Source organism: Pristis pectinata, chromosome 18, assembly GCF_009764475.1.
Source record: "Pristis pectinata isolate sPriPec2 chromosome 18, sPriPec2.1.pri, whole genome shotgun sequence".
NCBI classification, from domain to species: domain Eukaryota; kingdom Metazoa; phylum Chordata; class Chondrichthyes; order Rhinopristiformes; family Pristidae; genus Pristis; species Pristis pectinata.
Genome location: NC_067422.1, coordinates 19548497 through 19570997, shown reverse-complemented (window position 1 = coordinate 19570997; position 22501 = coordinate 19548497). Strand labels below are relative to the sequence as shown.

The window sequence follows — 22501 nt, the reverse complement described above, 5'->3', positions numbered from 1 at the left end:
GAAATTGAGCAAAGTGTCCATCACTCCTCCTGTGGTATAAGTGATGAAGGGGCGCAAGTTCCTGCAACAGATGTCTAAAATGGAAAATGATCGATTCCCAATAATGGTATAAATTATCTTCATTTTCACAAAGAAATATTCTTTAATATATTATCCATTTCCTGCTTTCAAATTCTTTGCATTGACTACGTTGTTGTTTATTTGTTTTGTGTAAATGATTCCACATTAAAGATGGAAACAAGATTCAGAACACAGAGCATATTTGCAGTTTGTATTTTACTGAAAATATATCATGAAGACAGCAATACACAAATACAATTTTATAATTTTTGTAATTATTATTTTTGTTTTTCTATAAACTGCATTGGTGAAGCATTTTAATAGGTTAACATTTTGAAGCAGGTGTCAAGGTTATTTCAAACTATGATCAAAGCTGAAACCACTCATCGTTAGAGACAACTTTCAGTGCTACCTGACGATCTACCTCACAGGACTGACCCTACAGGAACTGATATTTAGGATTCAATAGGGCACACTCCCATTTCATCAACCACTATTTCTATAAATTTATTATTTCACATATTATGGTAAAAAAATATATTAGTTGGCTCATCTAAATGTTGCTTCCTTATTATTGCTGTAATAAAGTGCCAATTGGCAATAAGTTTGGCCAGAAGTCAGAAAGTGCAGCAACAGCACCTGCCCAATCTCCAGTTGCTCATGCAACTTCTAAAACTGCAAACAAAAATCAAAAGAAAGCTGAAGAAATCTGAAATAAAACTAGAAAATGCTGGAGACACTCAGCTGGTCAGGCAGCACCCATGGAAAGGAAAACAGGGTTAAGGATTCAGGTTGAAGACTTGTTGTCAAAACTGGGAAAGTGAGAAAACAAGTTAAAGTTGCAGAGTAGAGTGGAGGGATGGATATGACAAAGGGAATATCTCTGATAAAGTGAGGCCAGGGTGCAATGGTGAAAAACACGATGATGCTGGAGGAACTCAGCAGGCCAGGCAGCATCCATGGAGGAAAGCAGGCCGTCAATATTTCGGGTCAGGACCCTTCTCAGAGTGCAGTGGTGATAGCATCTCTGCATCTTAAAGCTAACATGTTTTCTCACATTCCCAGTTCTGACAAAGGGCCTTCAACTTGAAATATTAACTCTGTTTCCTTTTCTATAGATGCTGCCTGACCAGCTGAGTGTTTCCAGCATTTTCTGCTTTTAATTCTAAAACTGCAAGCAGTCTCACTAACATTAAGGAAGCAAGGTAAGAAATCAGGAACTTCCATGGGATTTAAATAGCCAGCAGTTATGGTCGGTGGTTTTCAAGGGAACAGATGTCTTTGGTGCATCACAAGACTTTGCAGGAGTTCAGCAGTGCGGAGAAAGCAAGGAGCCGGCCTTCTGCCAAAGGAAGTGTGAAAGCAGAAGAAGCCTCCTTTGAATACTGCAAGATCCCCATGTGGGCTGTATAACAAAATTGCACAAAATGACCACCAGCATGAATTCTGTAAAATGGACCACAAGTCATGATAACACATATCTCCAGTATATAGGAGGGACACCTGGCTGGTTGAAAATCAAAAAACTGCAGATGATGGAAATCTGAAATAAAAACAGGATGTGCTGGAAATACTCAGAAGAATCTGAATGTTGATCTGAACATTTACTGTGCATCTCTATAAATGCTGCCTGAGTATCTCCAGCACATCCTGCTTTGATTTCACTTTGCTTTTAGCCAACTCAGCCAGGTAACTGAGAGCAGATAAGCAGATGAGGGTCTAAGAGCTAAAATCTTCCTGCTCCCTTACACAATCAATGGGCCGTGGACTGCCAATGTTTTATTTTGCTTTGCATTTCATAATTTCATCCCCATTTTACATCTAAAATAATTTCTAAAGTATAGACTCATTTGTTTCAGGGTTTTACTGTTGCTCAAGTGGGGATCTGTAAGTTAAAATAATTAAATGGTCACAACATTTATTTTTAAAAAGTGAATGAAATTGCAACAAAAGCTGAATGTATAAAAACAATGACAAACAGAAAAGAAAACAGTTTAGTTAAAGATAAACTGCATATACCTTAGACAGATCCTGGTCAATAATGTCAGCTTCATGTTCTACTCTACTTCCAAAATTAAGTCCCATTTACTTCAACCAAACTGAATTTCACAGCCAGAGTAGAATGCAGGGCTACTACTCTACAATCCATTTAGCCCATTTCTAGACAGCCAGCTTAAAATTCTCCCTTCCACATAACCACAGAGTAGAAGCTTTTCAGTAATTTCGGATATCTCATCTCAGAAGATAATTTTTTAAAATTCGTATGCATTACAACTCAGACATTTCTAAACTATAGCTTCAAAATCTCCAAACATGTTTCATACCTGGACAGCACAATGATAATTGTACAAAGTCATGTTATGAAAGCAAATTGACTGAGCGAATACAGAGGAATACAACAGCACCAATCATTTAAAAAAATCAGATACAGGAAAGTGAGTGCTTGTTTCTGACATTAAATGGAAGGCATGGAAGTTCACTCTCACCTCTTGATAACATATGGTACCGACAAAACTGGCAGTCCCTGTGATACCAAAGGAAAATACAGGAAAAAAACAGATGAGAACAAATAGAAAATTTCTGTGCTTTGGAGAGGGTAGCTGAAAGCTATTAAAAGTTGAGATTGAAAAGTATTTACAAAGTAACCAAATTGATTTTATGCACTGCAAATCAAGAGAGATAAAAAAAACTGTTAAAGCAGAAACCTGTAGTTTCTTTTTAATATGCTTCTTAGTAACTGTCCCTCAGTTTAGCTAGTTCTCACTGTTTGGCTTTATCAGGTAACCATTAAAGGTGATATAGGTATCAAATCCATCACTGAAAATGGCATTCTCTCGTTCCCCTTTGAACAAGCGAATCCAGACTTCATCATTCTGCTCCAGATCCATCATAATGCTTTGACTTTGCATGATGCTGCGATCACTGGGTTGGGCATAAAGGATAACAACCTCCTCATCATTTTTCATGATGTGCATGTAGGTTTCTTTCTGATTCCAGGTGTGCACATTTAGGTTGAAGTGATAAATACCTGGGATGGTGCAATAAAACTTCCCTGTGAACATATTAAACTGATCATACAGATTGACATACACAGTATCAAACACCAATATCTGATAGTAATTATTACTGTGTAGTTCCTTCTTTCGGCCCACTGAGAAAGCAGCATAGTACAGTTTGCAAGGATCTCCAAACTTCCCTGTATTTCCCTTTTCACCCTTTAAACCTGATGGCCCCGGTGGTCCAGGAGCTCCAACTTTTCCATGCTTGCCGTAAAAACCTCGTGGACCTTTTTCACCCTTCTCACCTAAAAAAGAATGAAGTAGCATGTTAATAACTGGTTAATTGTTGTATCTTGATAATATCTAACTTACTGAATTCATGTTTGCAAGTCTAACTATTGCTTGAATCAAAAATTGTGCACAACTCCACGCCTCCCTTTGCTTCATCTAACTACTGTTACATTTCCCACCAGTCTTAAACTACTCTTTAATAGAGAAATTGATAACTTGCCTTTAACAAACATCCCTGTGTTTTTGAGTCAAAACTTCTTGCCAGTCAATAACGTACCTGTGTATTTTCACCTTCCCTGAGACAGACCACTGATTTTGAGTGACCTAAATTTACTCACTTATTTCAAAGCAAGGTCAAAGTCGAGTTTATTGTCATATGCACAAGTACATGTATGCACAGGTGCAATGAAAAACTTACTCGCAGTAGTATCATGGGCACATAGCATCAGATAAGCAGCATTCACAAGAGAAACATAAATTATACACAACTTTTACAAGAAAGAACACAGAGTGGTCAAAGTAGTCATAGTGTTGCTAAACTGAGGTAGTAACTAGGGTTATGTAGGTTGGTTCAAGAATCAAACGGTTGAGGGGAAGTAGCAGCTCTTGAACCTGATGGTGTGAGACTTCAGGCTTCTGTACCTCCTGCCCAGTGGTAGCTGTGGGAAGATGGCATGGCCCGGATGGTGGGGATCTTTGATGATAGATGCTGCCTTCTTGAGGTAGCGCCTCATGGAGGTACTACCAATAGTGGGGAGGGATGTGCCCATGATGTATCGGGCTGAGTCCACTACTCTCTGCAGTTTCTTACATTGTTGCGCATTTGAATTACCATACCAGACTATGATGCAATCAGTCAGCATATTTTCAATAATACATCTGTAGAAGTTTGTTAGAGTGTTCGGTGACATGCCAAACCTCCTTAACCTTGTAAGAAAGTAAAGATGTTGGCATGCCTTCCTTGTGATTGCATCTATGTCCTGGGCCCAGGACAGATCATCTGATATGTTGATGCTCAGTAATTTAAAGGTGCTGACCCACTACACAGCCAATCCACCAATGTAGACAGACACATGTTCTCCCTCCTTCCCCTTCCTAAAGTCAACAATCAGCTCTTCAGTTTTACTGATATTGAACGAGAGGTTGTTTTTGTGATATTTGTTGGGCAACTGAATGAAATCTGCTTTAGCCATGGACGTTACAGATTTTAATCAATGGCAGAACCATGATCCTTCTCTTCATCACAGGGTCTATTCTGGTAGGGCAAGTCAGGGCAGGGCAGGGGAGGGCAGGGGAGGGCAGGGGAGGGAAGGGGAGGGAAAGGGAGGGAAGGGGAGGGAAGGGGAGGGAAGGGGAGGGGAGAGAGGGAGGAAGGAAGGAAGGAAGGGTGATAATGAGCAGATAATTTGTTTTAGTGATATTGCTCAAGCGACTAATATTGGCCAAGAGACAAGGGAGACCTCCAGCTTTTCTCAGAAGTCTACCATGGAATCTCTAATATCCACCTGAGAGACTGGAGACCTGATAAACAGCATGTCAGATGGTACAGCACCTTCATTAATATTCAAATCATACTCAACCAGGAACAAGCTGAGTCCAACTTCATCTTGTACAGTGGTTTAGAATAAATTATATGGAGTCCAAATACTTTTTTGCAGGCAATAAGTCAAGAAATTCTTGTAGACTTAGGCTTAATCACATAAATGGCCACCTCTGATTCATCATTCATGTTTCAGGTTGAAGTCCTTTTGTCACCATGTTGTCTCTCTGGGTTTCCTTTCACTGATCTGCTATTTTTCAAACCGTCTCATTGTCCATTGCAGTTCCACTACAAATAGTCTGCTAATCCTTTTCATCACTCCTTTGTCTCTCTCTCTCTCTCCTGATGTTAATTCAAGTATATCCTTCTTGTCTCTCTGTGCCTCTCTCCTGCTTCATAGCACTCATATCTCTATTCTTGTTTATCACTTACCTCCCAAATTTTCCCTGTTTTCTTCCCCAAAAATGTCTCCATCTCATCCTATGCCCCGCTCCATGTGTCTCTCCCTTTATGTCTTTGCTCCCTCAATTTTCTTTCTCTACGGCTCTAGGATGTGTGTAAGAAGAGCCCAAAACAGTGAAATCAATTAAAACAACCAGTACAGGTAAAAGAGCGGAGGCTGGGAACCAACAGAGAAGGACAGATTTACCCAGGTGGCTTTCATTGTAAATAGGGACAGAGGAATTCAAGCTGTAAAAATCTCATAGAAGCTATAAAATTCCAACAGACTAGATGCAGCAGGATGTTCCCAGTAGCTGGAGGGTACAGAACTGGGGACCAGGGGCTCACAATATGGTGGTATGCTATTTAGAATCAAGATCAGGAGAAATGGTTTCATCCAGAGGCTGGTGAACCTGTGGCATTCACAGGCACAGAGGGCAGGGGAGTCCTAAATAGAATCATTAACTAAATTCAAGAAGGAGGTAGTTATATTTCTTATTGCTAGAAGGACCAAGGGATATGGGAAGGAGACAGAAATAGGATACTGAAGTAGATGACCAGCTGTGACCATAATGAAGAGTGAAGCTGTCCCAAAGAGCCCAATAGTCTGCTCTGACTCCCATCTTCTACATTTCTGTTTAAATGATCAGGCTACATTGGTTATTTGAAGAATTTGCAAAGGTTGAATCTCCTGGAGAACTTGCATTTGCTTAATCTACTTTTCCCATTGAGCAGTTGCAATAAACCACTGTAATGGAATCTTTATGCAATACTATTTACAAAAATCACATTTTTAGTTGCAGGCCAGACCATACTCACCTGGCCTGACGCCATCTAAACTGCTTCTGTCAGCTGGTGGACACACTCCCCAGTCATATTGGCTTTGGAATGTTTATTTCATATTGCTTCATAAATATTGCAGCTGCTTTAACTTTGTTTTGAACCTACTTCCATGTTTTGTAGTGGAACATACTAGCCAGTCACAGTGCAAGTGGCTAAACTCACCTCCCTGGTCCTTTACGTTTTTGATCACTACCTGTCAGCAAATCACCAGCAGCCACAAAAGCAGATGGTTCAAGCACCAGAGAGCACAGATATAAAACTTAGGGCATAAGGTACACTGGGAATGTGAGGATAAACTCTCTTCATGCCAAAAATATGATGATCGGGAACTTGCAGCTTCAAAGGTTTTGGAAAGACAGACAATCAGGGCTTTGGAAGGGAATTGGATAAGTAATGGAGAAAGAATAATTTGTGGGGCTGCAATGAAAGGTAGGAGAAATGGCTCCACTAGAAGCTGGCAGGGATTCAATGGGTTCCTTTTCTGATGTAACTTTTCATTGCAACTTTTCATTGTTCCTGTCAAGACTTTGGTGGATGGGCATAAGAAGTAAAAGATATCATAACATTCAATGGTTCTACAATTCTAAGACTGGAATTCTTTCCTATCTCTGGTTCATTTATTTTAGCTGGATCTTTTGTTGTAGCACCACAACATAAACCATAGCCTCACATCTATAATGAAATATTCCAAGGCACTTAACAGGAAAATTATCAAACAAAAAAAGATAGAATTTGACACAGAGCCACAAAACAAGCTATCGGGAGGTTTGGTCAGAGACAGATAAAAACTGAAAATACTGGAAAATCTCAGTGGCAGCATTAATGGGGAGAGAAACAGGGTTACAATGTCAGGTCAATGCCCTTTCATCAGAACTGGGATAAGTTGGAAATAAAACAAGTTTTCAGTTTACGTGGAGGTGGAAGGGGAAGCAGAGAAAAGAAGAGGGCAGGTCAGTGACAGAGTGGACTCCAGAAGAGATTGAGTGATGCAAATGGAGACGATGCCAGTTGAAAGAGGATGGGAGGTGCAGACTCGAGCAGCCGAATGGCCTAATTCTGCTCTTATGTCTTGTCATCTTATCTATGTCTGAAGGAGGCGTAAATAGGAGGAGATGAACACCATCTGAAATACCAGGAGAGGAGAGGGAGAGAAAAGCAGAATGATGGAATTGTGTTGTGTGAGACTGGAACAGCAATTATCTGAAATGTTTTGATATAGTGTTGAGTTCTGAAGGCTGTAATGTGAGGTGCTATTCCTGGAAGCATGTGGGAGACCAGATATAGAGGTCAGAGTGGGAATCCAATGGAGAGATAAAGTAACGGTCAACCAGATGCTCAGGATCACCCTTGCAGATTGAATGGAGATGGTTGGATAGGCAGGTTTTCCAAATCAATTGAAAGGAGAAGGATAGTGTTTTATGAAAGGAATTCCTGAGCTTAGGGCTTTGGCTTGGCTCAGCAACTGACAGAATGGCTCTGGATTCAGTGGTGAGTTCAGGTAAGAGGTCACATGTGAAGGTATCTGATTTCCAGCATGAACCTGACTTACGTGCTGCAGTGAAATGGCATAGAAGGTCAGAACACACACCCTATACAACAGCCAGCTAGCTATCAGTGCGATCCAGCCCAGTGAATTAAGTCTCACCCGTCATTAGTTGCAGGACATTTTGGTAAAGCCAGTATTGCATGTCAAATAAACAAGGTGGATGAACAGTGGATTCGTCCAGAACAGGGTTGGTGAGGCAGAGCTGAGTGTCTCCTTGATGTTGCTGGTCAGATGATATCCTCAGGAGGTGGTATGCAAATGAGAAATTGAAGGAGAGGGCAGGAGAACTCCAGAGGTAAAAATGAAGGAGTGGGAAGAGAAACCATGCCAGTGATTGAAAGCAAATAAAACCGCAGATGCTGGAATCCGAAACAAGACCAGAAATGCCAGAACTCAGCCAGTCAGGCAGCATCTGTGCAAAGAGATGTTTCAGGTCAGTGACCCTTTCTCAGAACTGGGAGAGAGTGGAGAGCTTACGGTTGAAAAGCAGAGCTGGAGGGAGCTGTGAGGTGGAAGACAAAAGACTATATGGAGACACAAGAGATTCTGCAGATGCTGGAATCTGGAGCAACACACACAAAATGCTGGAGGAACTCAGCAGGTCAGGCAGCATCTATGGAGGGAAATAAACAGTTGGCATTTTGGGCTGAGACCCTTCATCAGGACTGGAAAGGAAGAGGGCAGAAGCCAGAATAACAAGGTAGGGCGAGGGGGAGGAGCACAGGCTGGCAGGTGATAGGTGAGTCCAGGTGAGGGGGGGGGGAAGGTAAATGAGTGGAGGAGGGGGGAATGAAAGGGAGTGATGTGAGAAGCTTGGAGGTGATAGGTGGAAGAGGCAAGAAGAAGAGAAGAAGGAATCCGATAGGAGAGGACAGTAGACCATGGAGTAAAGGGAAGGAGGTGGTGAACCAGAGGGAGGTGATGAGCAGGTCGTGAGGGTGGGGGAGGGGAAAGAGAAGCCACAGGAATGAAGGAAAAGAAAGGGGGGAGAGAGGAGAGGGGTTACTGGAAGTTAGAGAAATCGATCAAGTTGGAGACTACCAAGGCGGAATATGAGGTGTTGTTCCTCCAACCTACATCTGGCCTCAAAGTGACAGTACAGGAGGCCATGGATAGACATGTCAGTATGGAATGGGAAGTGGAATTGAAGTGGGTGGCCACCGGGAGATCCTGGCTGTTGTGGCGGATAGAGTGAAGATGCTCGACGACGCAGTCACTCAATCTGCGTCAGGTCTCACCGATGTAGAGGAAGCCACACCGGGAGCACCGGATGCAATAAGTGACACCCTCAGGTTCACAGATGAAGTGCTACCTCACCTGTAAGGACTGTCTAGGGCCCTGAATGGTGGTGAGGGAGGAGGTGTAAGGACAGGTGTAACACTTTGCACGGTTGCAGGAATAAGAGCCAGGAGGGTGATCGGCAGGGAGGGATGAGTGGACAAGGGATTCACAGAGAGAGCAATCCCTGCGGAAAGTGGAGGGGGGAGGGGAGATATGCCTGGTGGTGGGATCCCGTTGGAGATGGCAGAAGTTGCAGAGAATGGTGTGTTGGATGCGGAGGCTCGTGGGGTGACAGGGTACCCTGTCCCTGTTATGTTGGGGGGAGGGGATGGGGTGAGGGCAAACACATGGGAAATGGAGGAGATGTGGGTGAGGCCGCATTGATAGTGGTGGAACAGAAACCCTGTTTACTGAACAAAGAGGACATCTCAGATGTCCTGGAATGGAAAGCCTCATCATGGGAACAGATGGAGTGGAGACAGAGGAACTGAGAGAAGTCCTTACAAGTGACAGGATGGGAAGAGGTGTAATCAGATTGGTTAAAACAGATGACAAGGAACATGAGTACTGACTGTTAAGAAGACATTTTAAAGAAATGGAGTGAGAAAGGTACATAAAGCATGATAATGGGAAACAATGAGAGCAGTTTACTTGAAGCTGAAGAATTCAATGTTCATTACAAGTGATTCTTTGGCTACATCAGCAATGTAGAATGTAACAAAGCAGGAATTGTTCTACCAACTGAACAACTGAGAACTATTGGAGCATGATGCATTAGAACCCGATTGGAACCATATCTGGGCAATGAAAAATTCAAAATGCATTTTTGAATACATACACACAGACACAAAACAGAAACAGGTTAAAATCCAAAAATAGATGACAACAAACAATTCCAATTAAGAATCCGAAGAAGACATGATAAGAGGATATGTCACATCCCATTTGTGGTGTCTCAGTTCAGGTTATTTAGCAGCTTTCGCACTATAAAACACAGAGGTTTTGAGCCCTAGGATTGAGGATATAATCTTCACTGACACACCAGCATGTTACTGAGGTGTTACCTTTTGAATGAGATGTTAAACCAAAATTCTGTCTCCTCCAGTGGCTTAGCCGGGGGTCAGGACAGTTAAGAGTCAACCATATTGTGGGTCTGGGATCCTGTAATGGCCATACCAGATAAGGATGGCAGATTTCCTATATATATATACCAATATCTGTAACATATTGGTAAACCAGATGGGTTTTTAAGATAATCCAATCAGTCAATTCACTATCTTTATGGTCACTGCTATTGAGGCTAGCCTTGTTTAAAAAAATCCATATTTATTTATTATTTGTATTCCCCAGCAGCTATGGTAGGAATTAAACTCACTTCTCTGGATCAATAGTCCAAGTTGTCAGACAGTACTTCAGTAACAAGCATTATTCTACCTCATTTTAATCATTATACCTTAAAAGTAACTTTCAACTCTTACGTATATCCAAGACAGATGAAAATGATAACCTGGAAACATCCACTTCAAATCAGATGTTATCCTGACTAGGACAAGTATTATTATTCCATCATGATCAGTCAAAATTGTGGAAGTCCTCATTGACATTGCTGTGTTGGACTTCAGGATCCCAAGAAGATCCATGCCACCATTTTCTCAGGATAAATGGGATAGGGATAATAAATGTTTACATCTTAAATTCAATATTGTCTATTTTACAAAGTGATTGAGGGTGGCAAATCTCCGGGATTCTCTACCTCAGAACGTTGTGTAGGCTATATCACTGGGGATATTTAAGAGGGGATAGATACATTTTTGAAAGGAGGAATTGATAGCTATGGGGGACTAACACAGAAAAGGAAATAAGATCTGGGGCAGGCTTGAGGGACCAAGTGACCCACTCCTGCTCCTAATTTCTTATGTTCTTTGACTGGTAAAGTACCAATAATATAGTGAATAACTTCCTTTAAAACTTGGGGGAATTACGGTTTGGAAGTGATTTACATTATTTTTACAAACTGAAATTTAGTTGATCTAGTTTCTGTAACCATCAAACATTTCTCTTTGTGCTATAAAGAAATGAACTGTCCATTACCATCTTTGGCTTGCGATGTTTTATATCTCCTCCTTCATGAAGATTGTTAAAGAAATTTTTGATTTAATTGGGCTGCTGTAGAAATTTGCACAACTCCTTTAAGTGACCCTTAAGAAGTCACAGGCATAAAATTAGTTGCATTTCTGACATCCTGTTATTGTTTCTTCAAGCATTTCTGGAGGGAGAAAAGTCCTTAGAACACTACTAAGCACAGAGAGTAACATCTCCTTATCCACATTTTACCATTTTCATCTCCAACTAAGTTATGTGAAAGAAGAAATGTCTCTTTTCTTACTTAAAAGTAACAAAGTAAAGCTTGAGTGATCCCATTCTTTCCAATGATCAAACACAAGGTTTTAGCAAAAGGCTGAAAATAAAACATTGAAATATGTAACACTGGCAAAACACTTTCTGCCAACATGCATCAACTTCATAAAAGATGGCTGGCACTTAAGTTAAAGTGCATTTCCCTACTCTGTGGAGGGAAAAGAACTTTAAGTCTAAAACAAGATTAACGCAACACCTACCCTTAGCTGGCTGTCTTTAAGCTGTGAGAAATCGATACCTCTTCTGATCCCATGTGCCAATGAAATATAAAATAGCATCTTGGTCAATCAGCTCAAGATGAAATGATAATATGGCATATCTGCATTGTGTTCTGTTCCGACAAAATGGAGACTTGTTACATGGAGAATATTTTTAACTAGTCTTTCTGGAGAGATATTTTTGGGAGAAAGGTGTAAAAATTCACTTAGGTTTGGTTGTTCTAAATAAACAATATAGATGCAACTGTGTCTTGTACTGCTAAAACTGAGTTGCACCGAATTCAAAAACAGAATACAATATGCAACCCAAAAAGGAATACAATATGCTGCAATTACTAAACTGTGCTTTTATCAAAACTATCCTTCACTAAGCAAAATATCTTCTTTATACACTCATAGTCACAGATAAAAAGCTGAATAATAGTTACACGTTTGCTAAACTAAGTATACTGCTTGTGAGCAGGAACTGACCAAAATACTCAATACTGGGCTGTGTAAGTATAAATATAGTATGAACTTAATCTTCAAAAATAATCAAATTTCTCAACTGCAAGCACTAAATGGCAATTATGGAAATATGAAGGCAATAAATTTTGACAATATTCTAACCGGAGAATAATTGCAAGAAAGTATTTTAAGATCCTTTCTATCAGCCTCCTTATAAATCTTAAACTAGTATTGTTGGTAAAGGCAATTTTGACATGTGATCTCCATACCTGAGGGAGAAGGGAATCAAATGGAAAAAGCTAAGCAGAGCAAAGTTGACTTGAATTAAGCATAAGCACTGACACTGACAGGTTGGGTTGAATAACCTGTTCCTGGCTTTAGATTGAATGCAATCCCCAAGAGCAGAAGGAGTTTATACCCTCTTTGTTGTTATTAGTCTCCCACAGATTTAGATAAAAGTTTATGAGAACTTGTTCAGCCTTATGAATTTATGCCACTATTTTGCTTTCAGGATCTGATGAAGAATTGATAATTGTGCCTCTCTGGAGAGGTGGTCCAAGTACTTTACCCTATTTGTTTTTCTCTCCAGACATACATTATTGATTGTCCAACAAAGAGTCATATTTCTAAATTTGGATGCCAGCTTTCAGCCTGTATTTTTATTGGCATCAAAAGCTGAAGAATAGGTGATGTAAGGGGAGAAACTGTACAAAAACATCTTAAGAGGGAAAGTGTTCATTTCTCACTTTCCAATTCACTTTGTAGCTAGTGCATTACTTTTGAAGAGCAAAAACCTGTTGATGCTGAAAATCTGATTAAATATTTTTATGAAAGATCATCAGTCTGAAACATTAACTCTGTTCCTCTCTCCACAGATGCTGCCTACTCTCCTGAGTATCATCAGGAATTTCTGTTTTTATTTCAAGACTTTTGAAGTGTGGTCATTATATCAAAAGCAGTCCCAAAAAAAGAGACACGTGTTCAGTTGGTTATTTTGTTAGCTGTGTAGAGATATAATGCCCTATAATCTTTGTTATTTACAAGGGAACTCTGTTACCATCTCATCCAGAGTATAACACAGAAATCAAATGTCATACCAGCACAAATTGTGTGCTGAAGCCACACCTAGGCTTCAACCCATCAACCTGATCTGCACACCACAATTTTAACTGATCCCACCTAACAGGAACTGGCAGGTGGTTGCCAAGGCATTTAAAACAAATCAGTTACCCTCAGTTCTCTTTCTCACAGACCCATATTAACCTGCCCTTTAGATCAGACAAGCCACAAGTGAAGCCTTGTTTTAAATAATCAGATCAATTCCATTGTTGTAAGGACCTGATTCATAATGTTTCAAGTGGATATTTGGTTCCCTTACATAGAACATAGACAGTACAGCACAGTAACAGGCCCTTCAAACCATGATATCTGTGCCGACCATGATGCCAATTTAAAATGCATGTCTGCCTGCACATGATCTATATCCATCCATTCCCTGTCTGTGCATGTGTCTGTCTAGATGCCTCTTAAAAGTCACTATCATGTCTGCTTCCACTTCTTCCCCTGGCAATGTGTCTAGGCATTTACCACTACCAGTGTAAAAAAAACTTCCCTCACAAATCTTCAGTAAACGTCCCCCCTCTCACCTTAAAGCTATGCCTGCTAATGTTTGACATTTCCACACTGGGAGAAAGACTGTTCTAAAACAGTAAATCTTGGATCCTCATTACTGCTCCTTTAATATTGGGGCCTCTGTATATCAAGTAGTACGATCAAATTATAATAAAATTACAGTGAAGTGTACTATTAACGCTGTTAACAGGTCTTTTTCCATTTCAGACACAGATAAACTGTTACAAATGTTCCGTGATTCCTGGTTTATTTCAATTGCTTCCCAAGATTCATTTTGGCAATAGATCAACCAGGATGCAGCAAAATCTGGCTTAATTCCTTTTTTTTCAGTTCTCTAACTGTCTGGTTCTTATTTCTTTCCCTGAACTCCTGATTTTGCATTCCCCAATTTTATTTCCTTTCATGGTAGTTTATTTTTCCATGTATCCTCTCATAAGCCTGGTTGGCCTACTTAGGAGCATAAAATCAGTCACTAGTTCCAGTGTCTACAGAATGGTTTCAGTCTAAATCCTTCCTTCTACCTCCCTGCACACTGAGTTACTAACATACATTTGCAATTTTTAACCTTACCTTTGAGAATAGAGAGGTTGATCTGAGGAATTGCTTGAAATTCTGGTGGATCATCATTGTAGTAATGGTAACGAAGTTTGCGACGTGTGGAAGGGTCAACACGATCACAACACTGGACGCATTGGCCAGTGTTGGTTTCTGCAGCCTTGTTTAAAGGCTGACTGGCTTCTGTTCGAGGAAAGCTTTGCTTCGGTCTGTATGGATTTGAGTAGGTGTCCTCTTCCCTTTGTTGATGTCCGGGCAGATGAGCGTATGGGTGTCTACTTATGAAGCCATCAATACATGTTGGGAATACAAAGACTTCAATTATGAGGAAGAAAGTAAAATGGAGATTCATGTTGAGCTGCATTTCCACCTATTAGTACAAAAAAAGATTTACAATTGTACAAAGAGAATAGTAGAATTGAAAATAAACACATAATTCACTCTAGAGGGAAAAAGACAAATATTACAATCAATAGATAAGGAAAGTGGGAGAGGTGGAACTGGATGTTGGGATGTATCTGGATGTTCATTTCATGTCTTTGAATGATGTCATCAGTGACATTATATAGATGAGAAAGGAGGGACCAAGCTAGATCCTAACTCCAGATGTAATGGTGCAAGGCTGAGGTAAGAGACTATTGTTGAAGATGCTCTGAACTGAGACTAAAACTCATACTCTCTGAAATGTTTGTTTTATGTTCAGGTTTGTGGGTATCACTGGCAAAGTCAGTATTCATTTTTTTGCTTCCAATTGCCCTTAAGAAGCTGGAGGTGAGCTGCTTTATTGAATTACTGCAGTTCTTGTCATCCATGGTGCAGTTAGGCAGGGAGTCCCAAGGTTTTCGACCAAAGGGCACCAAAGGGATGGAGATATATTTTAAAATCAGAATGGTGTGTGACTTAAAGGGAAGCTCATGTGTGCCTGTGCCCTTGTCCATTCTTGATGAAGGAAAGGCTTTGGAGGAGCATGGTGAGGACGTGTTAATAACATTTGGAGATGACCATTCATATATTCTCAGCCATGCAGCAGCTCTCACTTGATAAAACTAACGAGGAGCAAAGCCATGGTTTAATTCCCGTTCTAATCTTAATTAACCAGTTTTAGTCGAAAAACCAGGAAAATTAATACAGAGTCACAGGATTGTGGAGGGAAAAATATGCCAGGGACCCCACTCCTGTTCTTACCTGGCGATTACCATTAGATGATGCACTAATGTGGATGATGGGTGAAGGGAAAATTGGGCAGAGCTGGGAAGCATCCACATTCAAATTGCCCATTAATACTACTTGTCTGGAGTTACAATCAGGAGTTCCCTTTGGTGAGTGACCTGCAGGTGCCTGAAACCCCTGTAAATTGTTTTTCAAAATAGCTGAGGAGGAAACTGTCAGACCAAAATGACTTTATAATAAAAAAAATTCTGCCAAATATTTCATTAATTTTGCTGCCAATTGCCACCCTGCTGTCACAGGTGTCTCTGCTCAGATGATGAGGCTTTCCACAAGATGCCTCTGAAATGTCTTCCTTCTGTCTTAACTGTGGTTTCCTCTTTACCATAGTTGGCAGAGCCCTTAAATGGATCTGATGCATTTCTCCCTGAACAGAGCAAGGACTAGCTCCCCTAGTCTTCACTTGCCATCCCTCTACCCCCCACATTCAAAGGATCATCCTTTGCAATTTCCACCAACTTAATCAAGATTCCTTCACCAAGCTCAGCTTCTCCTCCCCTCTCCTTTCACCATTCCCTTTGAAACCTGTGAAGTTGGTTAAGGACTGTCTTTTGTCTAGTCCATAATATACTGGAATATTTCACATCAGTATTATAATAGCAGGGAGACATTAACATAATTAAAAAGAGGGACTTCAGATTGGAAATGTGAATTGCTTTGTACTATTTGTCTCTAGTCACGAAACAGAATTTCTCTAGGACTTCAGAGAAGTATGGAAACTACAGTAATAATGATAATACCTTCTGGTGCAGAAAAGGTATCACTTAGAAGCACAACAACATGCTGAAATTTAAACTATAATCTCCACCATTTGATGTGAAGGAGTTTTTTTGACCATTTTAACAAGTCAACTTAAAGAATCAATAGAATTAAGTCTTTATGTTCTTGAATTTAAACATCTGATGTTTCAGAAAATCTTAGTATTGACTCAGTTATGAGCAAACAAAATTCCAAAGGCCATGTCCAACCTTCTTTAGTTCTCCAAGTCTCCTTTGGATCCCAGTTGGGTCTCCATCATCCTCTCCTGATCCCTGTAAAACAGTCTCTGTTGCACAGTGGCCCCACACTTCCCATATTTTCTCATGGCATTGAAGGAGACCATTTGGCCCATCAAGTCTATGCAGGTCTCAGAGCAATTCTGTCAATCCTATTCCTTATCACTTAACTTCCTGTAACTTCTTCATGGAATAATAGAATCACAGAATCGTACAGCACAGAAACAGACTCTTTGGCCCACTTTGTCCATGCCGACCATAATGCTAATTTACATTAATCCTTGCATTAGGCCCATATCCCTCTACTCCTTTCATATCCTAGTACTTGTCCAAGTGCTTTTTAAACATTGTAATTGTATCTACCTCTACTACCTCCTCTGGCAGTTCATTCCCGATGGCCACTGCACTGTGTGAAAAACTTACCCTCACACCTCCTTTAAATGTTTTCCCTCTCTCCTTAAACCTGTGCCCTCTGGTTCTGGACTTGCTCCACCCTAGGAAAAAGCCTCTGACTATCTATCCTATCTATGCACCTCATAATTTCATAAACCCCTCTAAGCTCACCCCTCAGCCTCCTACGTTTCAGTAAGAATAAACCCAGCCTATCCAATCTCTCCTTATAACTACAGCCCTCCATTCCAGGCAACATCCTGGTGAATCTCTTCTGCACTCTCTGTATTACTACCACATTCTCTTGTAGTGTGGTGACCAGAACTGCATACAATACTCTTTAGTGGGGTCTAAGCAATGTTTTATACAACTGTAACATGATGCCCCTACTCTTATACTCAATGCCTCGGCCTCTGAAGGGGAGCATACCAAATGCCTTTTTCACTGCCCTATCCACTTGTGTCACCACTTTCAGGGAGCTGTGGACTTGCAACCCAAACTCCCTCTCTGTTCATCAATGCTCCTAAGGTCCCTGCCATTTCTTCTATACGTCCTACCAAAATTTAACTTCCCAAAGTGCATTACCTCACACTTGTCTGGATTAAGTTCTCAGTCACATGCCCATCAACTTCACCCTGAATAATCTACCAACCACATATATTTGTGGTAAATTACTGGAAATTACCTTTACTGTAGGTGGGTGACAGTAAAATCATTCTCTTTGGAACGCAGAAGGAAACCAGAGTGCCTGGGGGAAACCAGTGCAGTGAAAGTGTGAAATAGGTAATTAACAGAATTCAGCGGACTAGTTGCCAGGTTTTCAAACTGGGTTGAGGGTTCAGTAACAGTAGAATGGAAAGCAATTATAAAAATTAATAATTTGCATTTTGCATTTACAATTAGAGTGGAGTATATGCAAAAAAATTATAGCAAAAAAAATTGGGAACCTCTGGCTGAATTGAAAGCTAACTGAAAAAGACGCAAGGCAGTGAAGTAAAAACTCCTGTTTTCTGAGTCAATATAAATGACTGATTCCACAAGAGCCAAAAACAATCATCCTCCAGAGCCATATGGTCTGTGAGCAACAACAAACCGTCATGTGGTGGGATGGCAGTCTCCAACCATGCAAATTTTCATTATATTTACCGTAGCATAAGAAAAAATGGATGGTGTAGGAGGGAATCAAGTCAACTATGATAAATAAATTGCGGGTAAGCTTGTTTATTATTTTTGTGGAAAATCTTTAGAAGAACTATCCTTCAGTGAGCTATCTGCCTATGTATTTTAAAATAGAATTGCCATGGAATTTTCTGTACAAGGTATAAACAGAGTTTATTATGGTTAGCAATATATTTACATAACAGCTTGATTCTATGCCAGATATACTGTATGGTGCTTTGAACATTGTAGACTCTGCTATGACCAATTTCAACAGCAGTAAACCCAGAGCCACAATTCTCTATTTAAATACATCACAGTTCAGGGAGAGGCAGCAAATCTCCTCAAGTGCTTTGTCTAATGCATATACATGGTGTATTAGCAATGGTTCAGTGAGAACATTCTCATCTGAGTAGGAAGGAGATATGCGTGTTGTACCATTGGGTTAATCAACCATGGTTCCTACTCATTGTTGTCCAGAGACACAAGTATAGGTCAAAGAGCCTGGCGCTGCCTAGAAGTGATGCAATGATTGGATTCTGGGGAGGATTAATGCATATGTGTCAAATTCACTAAAAGGCCTCTAAATGGAGTTGCTGGGCTTCATCTTCTTTCATACTGCCTAAGAAACTATTACAAAATAACATCCAGTTGAGAAAGGCAGCAATTATGTCAGGATGACTTTGGGACACTGATGATAGAATGAAGACATGCAAAGGTAACATACTCCATCATTTGCACCAGATAATCACAGAAACACACAGAAGTTTGCCTCATTCCCCATTGCACTCCTTTCCTGTAATTTCCTGACCTCTTCCTGATCCTGTTAAGTGTTGACGCCTTTGTGCTCCTGCAAATTAATGTCATTAACCAGCCACGGGCCTCCTTCTGAAAACACAACAGATTAAGTTGGTAGATTTACCACTCTGTAATCACTGATGTTCTACCCATTTTCAGTTTGACGGGAATATGCACAGTGGGTTCTTTAATCAGTTTTTCTTGGAGTGAAGTCAAAAACCCTGATAAGGTGTGCTTCACATAACTATTTGTTGGATCTGATGGAGGGATTGTACTATTCCATCAGGACATCCGTTTGGGTTGGGCACATCACTGGTGCTATTCAAGTAATCTCCAGGTCCCAAGTTCACCCTAGCCTTTTCACTGATGGCTGTCCAAAATTTAGAATATAATAGCCCCACCACAGCCAAAAGAATCAGGGTGACAATCATATTTAAATAATATTATTAATGTAGTTTGCATTCTGGAATAATCAATAGCTTTATCCTGTCACCATGTTCAACTAGAAGAGTCCAGTTTACATGTGTGACCCATGAAAAAGTTCCCACGGCCTTGCTGCCTGAATGTAGTGTTTTGAAAGAGAATTTCTATTTATGTCTGTGCAAAGTCAAAATGATGCAAGACTTCTATGAGCGATCAACACTGCTTACAGCAGTGACTATTTTCATTTTATTGTCAGCAATAACCAGCTGACAATTCCACCATGAGTTAAAGTTCTAATGTAATGCAAAGGCAGCAATAGATAGAAAATTAATGATTTCACCAATAGGTTTCAGACTTCCTGAGGCCAGAGCCATGAAAAGCTTCCTCTTTCCAACAGAACATATATTTTCTAATTAACCTAATTTCTATGGACTTTAACCCAAGTCATTAAAATAATTTGCCACTGACATCTCTGTCAAAGTTTGCTGAGATTTCATTGCCTTTAAAAACATGGTTTCAACAGAGCATTGAAGATGCTGCAGGCCATGAGGGAAACGGCCAAATGCATTTTCTGAGGTTTTGAGAAAATTGTCCACTGATAATTTGCTTGTGAATTCGAGAGGAGCTTCCTCTTGCCAAAATAACATGAATCCCCTGGGGAGAGATAGTTAGTTATCTTTCTAATTGGTTCCTGGAAACAGAACCACCCATACTGTGCAAGGCTAACTGCTTACAACAAACTGCTGCCATCACCGCTACAGCACATTTCCGACAATGTTATTTTAAGGTGACCATCTTCCACCGCACTCCTTGATATAGGGAACATCCTCAGGGCGGGCTCTCGCAGCTATTGCGTGTATTCATATAAATGCATTAAAATGATGAATCAGTCTGTCATCCAAGATTGCTGTCAGAGCTGTCTTGCAAAATGTGCAAGTGTGTAAGAAGGGAATGGTTCAAGCAGGATGAGAACAAGGAATTTTGTAAATTACAAAGGAAGCTTTCCTTTACAGTCAGCTGCCTCCATTCCCTGTTCATAACTATTTCTACATTCCTTCCCTAAAGGAGGCAGGTGGGTGCATTAAGACCTGTACATTAGCTAAGAATCATGCCTAATTCCCCTTGCTTATTTATGAAAATTCACCACAATGATATAAATCATCCTGAAGCACATCTTGGTGACAATTTTGTGTGATATCGACTTGGCCCATTTTCCTCCTCAATAAGTTTTTAGATCTATACCCATTTGACACTTTCATTAGAGTTAAAAACGTTAATTCGATGAAATAGCAAATATATAAACAGAATATTCATTACTGTTATGGACTTCAATGCAGAAATCCTAATTAGGAGCTTTACATTTCACTTATAACATATATTTATTCTCCTTTTTCTATGGCTTCTCCGAGAATTCTCCATATATAATGCTCTCTTTTTACCTCAGTAGACCTGTATTGGAAAGAATTACATTCTTGATAGTGAAGGAAGGTTCATACTTAATTTCCTTTTCCTCATTGTATTTCATATTATCATTACTTTATCACATCTGCCAAACAAAAGTTCATTTCAAAGAAGTGTTGCACAATTACAAAAAGCTGCACTTTAACCTGACACACAGACTAGCAAAATCCTAAGAGGCATAGCTTTCAGATTTGATAAATCACACTCCATTAGAACACCCATAGCTATTGGTCATTGTTGTCATTTAAAAAAATGTATTTATCCATGACAAGTCAAAGCAAGTCTCTACATCCCTTTCTGAACACATTTCAAAGATTCTTTATCAACTAAGAACAACACCAGAGTATACTGAAAAGTTAATCAACACAACATAATCTCTGCATCCAAGTTAGTTATTTCTATTTATGAACATCTTAGAAAATGTTGAGAACTGCAAAATATGTATTCAAAATACATACAAAGTATATAAAAGTTTGAATCCATTAAGAGTCAATACATCCATTTCAACTTGTGAAATATTTACTGTTCATTTGTTAATAATGAACTCTAAATATGAAAATTAATTTATTCTATAGGCTGCCATTCGTTCCTATCCCAAACATAATCCCAGAATCTCTCATTTTGCTTTTGATTGTATTTTGCAGCAATTATCATTTTCTTCCAGGTGCAAAGCAGATACATTTCAATCATGCCAAACCAGTACAATTAAGGGAATGCACTATTTAAATATTTTGGATTACAACTATCATCCAGTGGTTAATTGTCATTATATATGTATAAAAATTGAGAACTGAGTACAGCTTTATAGAGTTCAACTATTAGAAAATAGCAACTGAACCTACTGCCCATGCACTTGGATCAAGTGAACTAATACAAAAAAAAAACTTTTCTGGATTCTGTCCTACATATTTCTATAGAGAATTTATAGCCTAGCATGTTCTGATGTTTACAGACCATTGCTTACCTCGATATAAATACTCAAAGTGAAAAAAAACTTTGCTTCTTCCTCCGGTATGAGAGCTTGTTCAGAATATTTTGAAACTACTTCTCATCCTTTTGTCCCCAGACTCCTTGTTGGCTCCGTTTCCTGATTTCTGAGTCAGATTCCAGATTATAGAGGCTGAAGCTGAGACTTATGCAACTCTTAGATTTCCTTCAACACATACCATCTGCTCGAGCTCTCCAGACTGACAACAGGGAGGAGGAAACTGTCAGAAAACAGAAGATCAACACATGGAACAAGATAGTGGAGACAGAAAGAGTGAAAAGATGAGATTGGAGAAAGCAGAAGCACTAATGAACATATATGAAGTGGGCAGAGAGTGAGGGCAAGTAACATAAACAGAAAAAGAGTAAAAAAAATAGTTTAGATTGGAGAAGGTGACAAATACACCGTAAGAATAACAGGAGTTAAAGATCCCTAAGGAGACTAAAATATGTGGAAATTATATGTAAAAACAGAATAACCATTCTGGGATTTAAGAAGCAACTATGGCAAAGTGAAGTGGTTTGGAATGAGCATTGACCTATTTAGCTTGGCTGAGCTGATTTCCAACTACAATAAAATACAAGCTTAGGCCATCCATCCCGTGTGGTCTATGATGGAAGACTGGAATTTTTACCAGGTACAACATAATCCTAGCCTAGTGTATGACATGGTATTTTAAAAGAGCCCAGCACACCCACTGGACCTTCTGTATTAGACAAAACTGTTCTTAAAAGTTACTTAATGTCAGGACAGAACAAATACTGCTACCCACTCTCTTGTAACATTAAAA

General features: G+C 39.8%; 1 protein-coding gene across 1 annotated transcript; it reads right to left on the bottom strand.

Moving 5' to 3' along the window:
- Positions 1-290: 290 nt before the first annotated feature.
- Positions 291-21829, bottom strand: LOC127579876 (complement C1q tumor necrosis factor-related protein 1-like). Its single transcript, XM_052032909.1, has 3 exons — positions 21688-21829; positions 14287-14641; positions 291-3364 (listed from the first exon to the last, which is right to left on the bottom strand). The coding sequence occupies exons 2-3, from the start codon at positions 14633-14635 to the stop codon at positions 2814-2816; spliced, it is 900 nt and encodes a 299-aa protein (XP_051888869.1). The 5' UTR covers positions 14636-14641; positions 21688-21829; the 3' UTR covers positions 291-2813.
- Positions 21830-22501: the final 672 nt, after the last annotated feature.

Excerpts from the sequence above, each read along its gene's own strand:
- LOC127579876 (XM_052032909.1), bottom strand. The coding sequence starts at position 14,635 with ATGCAGCTCAACATGAATCTCCATTTTACTTTCTTCCTCATAATTGAA. Across the intron at positions 3,365-14,286 it reads CAACCTCTCTATTCTCAAAG|GTGAGAAGGGTGAAAAAGGT; the intron begins GTAAGGTTAAAA and ends ATTCTTTTTTAG.